The sequence below is a fragment of the Diaphorina citri genome, unplaced genomic scaffold, assembly GCF_000475195.1.
Source record: "Diaphorina citri unplaced genomic scaffold, Diaci psyllid genome assembly version 1.1 scaffold339, whole genome shotgun sequence".
In the NCBI taxonomy this organism is placed as follows: domain Eukaryota; kingdom Metazoa; phylum Arthropoda; class Insecta; order Hemiptera; family Psyllidae; genus Diaphorina; species Diaphorina citri.
The window spans coordinates 191,253-197,144 of NW_007377774.1; the positions used below are offsets into that span (position 1 = coordinate 191,253).

Genomic DNA, 5,892 nt, shown 5'->3' on the forward strand with positions numbered 1-5,892 from the left:
TAACTACCTACTAATTTTTATGAGGAAAGTTTTCACATTGTTTTTCCTTCCATTTAGGCACTTTAACATCACAGACAGTAGGTCGTTTGCGCCGTCACTAATTTTAATATCCAACTTCAAATGACGCTACTAAATTTTCATGTCGCTATGGGTACTTTGTAATTGATTTTAAAAGAGTAATAATTTATTAATGTGATTTCTCAATTATTTAGCCTTAAGATACCATGGTATCTTAAGGCTAAATCACATTGATTGATCTCAGTTACCAAGTTACCATAAGCATAGTACAAAACAATACAATAATGTATTGCTTCCCCATTTTCAGATGGGCTACGGGAGTCGCGCTCTCTCCCTGTTGAAACTTTACTACGAGGGTAAGATCCCCAATGTGGAAGATGATAATACCGTGGAAGAAAACATAGCTCCTGTGGAGGACGAAGATGTTGATCTATTGGAAGAAAGAATAGGTGAGTTCTTGGCTCTTAAGTTCGTGCTAAGCATAGTCTTAAGGCATTTGATTGGTCAATTTTGACTTGAGACTGATCTAAGAACGATCATTCTTGTCTGGCGTCTATGCCGAAAAAAAAAATTAATGATGTCTGACGTACATATATAACCCCAAAAAACACTTCGTGTTGAAACATAAACCGAGCGGCGCGGCGCTTCGAACTCTCGACGTTCGCGCGCCTCCCGGCACGCTTGATTATCTACTCAGCGGAAAACTTGTGAATGGTCATAATGTCATACTGTTCAGACGGTCACCCATCCTGATTCCAGCCACGCTTGACGTTGCTTCGGTTATATTTAGTTATTCTGGCGAAAGTGCAGAGCACTTCTTGTTGATTTTGGCTGTTGTTAATTTGTTCAGTAATATTGTTGAAAATAAATGTTTATCAAGCGCGCCGGGAGGCGCGCGCGGCGCGCTAACGTCAAGAGTTCGCAGTACCGCCCGGCCTATATTAACACGAAACAGAATTTCAGCGTTTTTCGGCATTTTCATTAATTATCTACAGTAAAGATTGGTCTGTTTTTTTTTTTTTTTTTTTTTTTTTTTTTTTAAGGGCTTCGTTTTTTTATCGACTATGTGTGGAAGAAGTGATAAGAAACTAGATTTTTCACTACTGAACTGGTGAGTGACATAATTATGTACCTATACTACCTATTGTGAAATTCTTTTGCTGGTTTCAATTAATCCAAGCATTGGCACATACATAAAATATAAGTCTAATGAATTTTACTTTAGCTTTTTGGTCAAATTTAAAATTTCTCATTTTCCATTCAAATGTTTTCTGGATCCCATTATTAGTAAAGGGGGCATGAAGTAATGCTGTAATACCCTCAAAAGTTGTGAAGAAGCTCTTTTGGTTTACCACAAAGAATTAATAAATTGATTGATTTGTTTTTTGGATTCATTGTCCTCTCTGTAATTTCTCTCACAGAGCCAAGGAAAAAGCTACCGCCCCTGCTACTGAAACTAAGCGAGCGTCCACCAGAACAGTTAGACTACATTGGAGTATCCTACGGCGTAACTGCACCGCTACTCAAGTTCTGGAAACGTGCTGGCTTTGTACCTGTCTATCTCAGGTAAGAATAGATGTTCATTGAAGTTAAGCAACGTTACGCGTGGTTGGTATGCGGATGGATCTAGGTCTAGGCAATCGCGTGCTGCTGGCTTTTGTCTCCAAACAAGGTCTCATATATTTTATACTGTTATAGGAAACGATATGGGCTCATTTCTCAAAAGTGAAAGAAAAAAAAAATCGATTTCAAAAGATATAGCAAAGGTTGAGAGCGAAGGACATCCATTCGTAAAATTTTTGTGGCCAAAACTAAATGTCAGCACAAAGAAATTACCCTAGGTAGGGCTGATTGAGAGTTTGATGAAAAACGTGACCCCGTCTGAACACTGAAAAAGGTGAAGAAAAAGTAGATTTAAGGCTTTCCCCCCAAGAAATTCAGGAAATTGCCGTTCAAATTATTAAAACTCCATTTTGAGATTCAAACCCGATATCGCTCTTATAACAAGCGAGCTAATTTTTAGTCCGTCCTTACTTTTTGTGTTCAGTCTTATCAATGATTGATAGATATTTATACAAAGCTCCCTTTACAATCGTGTCTGCGAGAAAGTACAAAAATCTGGTGGCCAGCCTGATCAGTTTAAAATCAATCTATTACTTTTTTCAGGTTGGTACAACTGTCTCCTCCCCTCCTCTCCTCTCTCTCTCCTTTTTTTTATGTTTATTTAATTTTTTGATGAAGTGGAAAGTTGCTCTCGATTTTTTCAAAGAAAATTTCGAATATTATTTCGTTTTAAAATAATTAATTAATTTAATTAATATTTTTTAAAACTTCCATTTCTTTCCATTATGTGCGTATTAAGTTTTTTCGCGTTTCGTAAAAGTTTCAAACATGTTTTAAAAATAAATTAAAAAATATCCCCCAGGTGTTTTTATTCCCATTTGTTTGCTAATCAAACTGGTGTTTTTTTGAAATCTAAAAAGAGAAATTTCTGATACCTACAATGGGTGTTGGACTCAAGCCTTTGGAATTTTCTGATTGTGCCTCAGATAGTCCCTATTTTCGGGATAACCTTCATGCCCATGAGAAAGAACTTGATAAGACAAACCAGCAAATCAAAAGGCTTATCAAGGAAGTCAAAGATCTGATGAGTGCTGCTAAACGTAAGTTGCCAAGTACCTCACAGCTACCTGTGGATTACCTTGACTGTTTCTAGAGACTGTTACTATTTTCTTCAACCACTTGTTGCTGTAGGTTACCTGGAGGAGAGCTGTACAAGTGGAAATTCTTCTACAATTAATTCCACCATCCTTTGGGCTGGCTTAGATGAAATATTATTGTTTTAAACAAGTGTGCCTTCTTGTGTATCTGATTCACTGGATGGTGTAAACAATTGCTTGTAAAATCACTACTTTTGATTGGTGAAACAGTAACATTTTGTTGCAAGGATATCATTTTCCAAAGCCATCAGTTTATTCTGCAATCATAGAAGCCCTTTTTTTTTTCATGTATAGGTTTAACAGTAATTACTTATGCAGAAGTCATGTCCGTGGAAAAGAAAAGCTCCTTTTTGTATTAAACCTAACCCTATAATAACACTAATCACTGCTCTAATTGTGAAAACTCCTTCTTGCGTTTAACCTAACCCTATAATAAGTAATAACACTGGTCACTGCTCATTGGTGCCAGTTCCTTTGGTAGCAATATTCCACGGACATGACTTCTGCCCAAGTACCAGTTTAACAGACCAGACCCTGCATAAAATTTCCAATAAAAGAATGTACCTATGCAACAAACAATATCATCAAATCTGTGATAGCATTCTGTACTTCTTAAATGTGTGCATTTGATTTACAAAGAAAACATTCTACACTTGAAGTTAGAACACATAATTTAATTATCTTGATTGTGTGTGTAATGAAAAATAACTCAAGAGTATGCATGCAAAATAGTCATCAACAGATAAGTATGAAATGCAACAGACTGGTATTTTAATGATAATTGATAATGCCAAGAGACTGCATATTGTGAGTTGACTGATAAAAAAATGTGTATTTTTTTCCTTAAAAAAAAAAAAAAAAAAAAGGTCTTTCAAATTAAATGTCTATTGAATTACATAATGAGGTATTCTTTGGGCCTGGATCCCTGGAAGAGAGAGAGAGAGAGAAAGAAGGAAGTAAAGAAAACAAAACAAATGATGAAGAGAAAGTGTTGCAAAGTTGAGACCTACATGAAAAAAGTACCTACCTACTAAAATGTCCTCCCCTGTATTTTCAGACCTATCCAGAGCCCAACGTACACTATCCAGTTCCCTCCAAGATTTCAGTTTTGAATCTATCGGAACCACACAGACCGATGATGAGGTAGTCATCACCAAATCTCTGGGCGAGTTTGGAAAGCTGATTGCAGCAATTGAGGATGAACGAGACCGAATGGTATGTGAACTTTTGCATTAGACAATTTGTTTGATAAGGGTTTAACATCATCTTAGTATAACAGCTAAGTATCTAGTGTTGAGATTTTTGCCCTGTATTGAGGAACAACCTATTCACCAGCTCGCATCAACCTCCCTTAGACCGAAAGGTGCCAGGAAAAACCATGCTATTGCCCCAATAGCATGTTGCTGGCATGCCAACAACAACTCTAGTCTGTTTTATCTACCTGAAAGATGTACATATACTTACCTGCCTACTTTTGAAAGGGCATGAACTGAAAGACATGTAGATGGGTACCCAAGCAGATTTTACTATCAAGTACTTATGAGCAGAGTATTTTGAAAGGCCATACAGAACACAGATACCTAAATATATGTATTTTTTATGTAAGTAGGTTAAAATATAAATAAAAAAAGAAAAAAAAAAGACACCATGGCATTTTTGTGACTTTTTTTAAAAATGTTTATTAGGCTCATAAAAAATATTCAAATGTCACTTTTCTGTGTCTAGCATTTTTATTATTATTTGTCATGCTTAGGATCTTTTTTATTATCTTTTTTTTTCTCTCTCTATGTCTTTATTCTCTTCCTCCCCTCCCCTCCCCTCTATCCTTCTTCTGTTCCTTTTCTTCCTCCTCCTTATGCTGTTATAAGTAAAATTATGGGACATGTTTTATGTCCTACCTTGATTGTCTAAAAAAGTACAATGATATCTTCTCTCCTCCTTCTTTCTTCTTCTTCTACTCCTCTTTTCTTTCTTATTCCACCTCCTCCTCCTCCTTGTTTTTAACTTTACTCCTCCTCCTCCTCCCCTTTCTTCTCCTCCTTTTCCTCTTTCTCCCCGTCTTACTCTTCGTCTCCTCTTCTTCTTGTTCTTTCTCCTCATTTTCCTTTACTCTCTACTCCTATCTTCTCTTCCTTTTAGAAACATATTCGGACCTTTTTATATCTCACAGTAGTCTGTAGCATTTTATAAACAACAAACCTTCTAAACAGCAGCATTTAAACTTTTTTTCTTTTGTCATTCTTTGTTCTAAACTCTTTCTTCAGCTTCTTTCTCTTTAAGTCTCTACGTGTGCATTACATCACGATTCGGGTGTTTTTTTTTTTTTTTTTTTTTTTTTTTTTTTTTTTTTTTTTTATTAAAATCTTTAATCATCAGCAAAATAGCGGTCGAAATATACGGTAAAACACCGCTAACCGTTGTCCTGATGTTAATAAAAACTGATATTTCGGATGGAAAAAGAAATTTTCGTGTTTACTTCAAATTATTTTATTGACTTCAAATTGAACCGTATGCAATAGAGATGTGCGTGAAAAAATGAGGCAAGACTGTCTACGCCAGTGGCTAGTCTTTAAAGCCCTTAATAAAAAAAAAGAAGAAGTCTAGTTAGGTTGGAAGGTAGCGCCTATGCCTTGTTAGCTTTAGGTCGCGGGTCCGATTCACTTCCCGGGCGAACTTTATCCTAAACATATAAGGTTCGTTCTCGGAACGGCTGGCTTTCTCCTGTCTTATATTTTTTCTCCTCTCTTCGATTTCGGGACGATGAGATCTTAGCAGTTACAGTTCCCTCTATCAAACCTCTTCAAGAACTGAAGATATAACTTTATAACAAAGAAATGTTTTTTTTTCAGTGGACTACTCAGTCAGTAATAATTATTATATTGGTACTTATCAGTAAGAAATTAATAATTACATATCAGTAAATTTGTAGTATGTTGTAACTTACCAGTAGTACTAGAGTAGTACTAGTAAGTAAGCAGGTATTAGTAAGTAATTAGTAATTCGATATCAAGACTTAGGCTCTGGTCTGGGCACTTCTATTTCGATAGGTACTCAAGTTGCTCAATTCACTTTTATTAATAGTTATTATTGGAGTTGATCCCAAGGAAATTAATAGAAACATAGATTAGCAACTCTGAATATTAATCACTTGCAA

General features: G+C 35.8%; 1 protein-coding gene across 1 annotated transcript in view; it reads left to right on the forward strand.

Annotated features, from left to right (window-relative positions):
* Positions 1-1,801: 1,801 nt before the first annotated feature.
* LOC103507749 (rho GTPase-activating protein 26) overlaps positions 1,802-5,892 on the forward strand; it is a gene marked incomplete at its 3' end in the record, with an annotated part of 33,487 nt that continues 29,396 nt past the window's right edge. Inside the window, exons 1-2 of the mRNA XM_017443460.2 lie at positions 1,802-2,681; positions 3,796-3,953. Coding sequence (XP_017298949.1) covers positions 2,522-2,681; positions 3,796-3,953 — 318 coding nt within the window. The remainder of the gene's footprint in view (positions 2,682-3,795; positions 3,954-5,892) is intronic.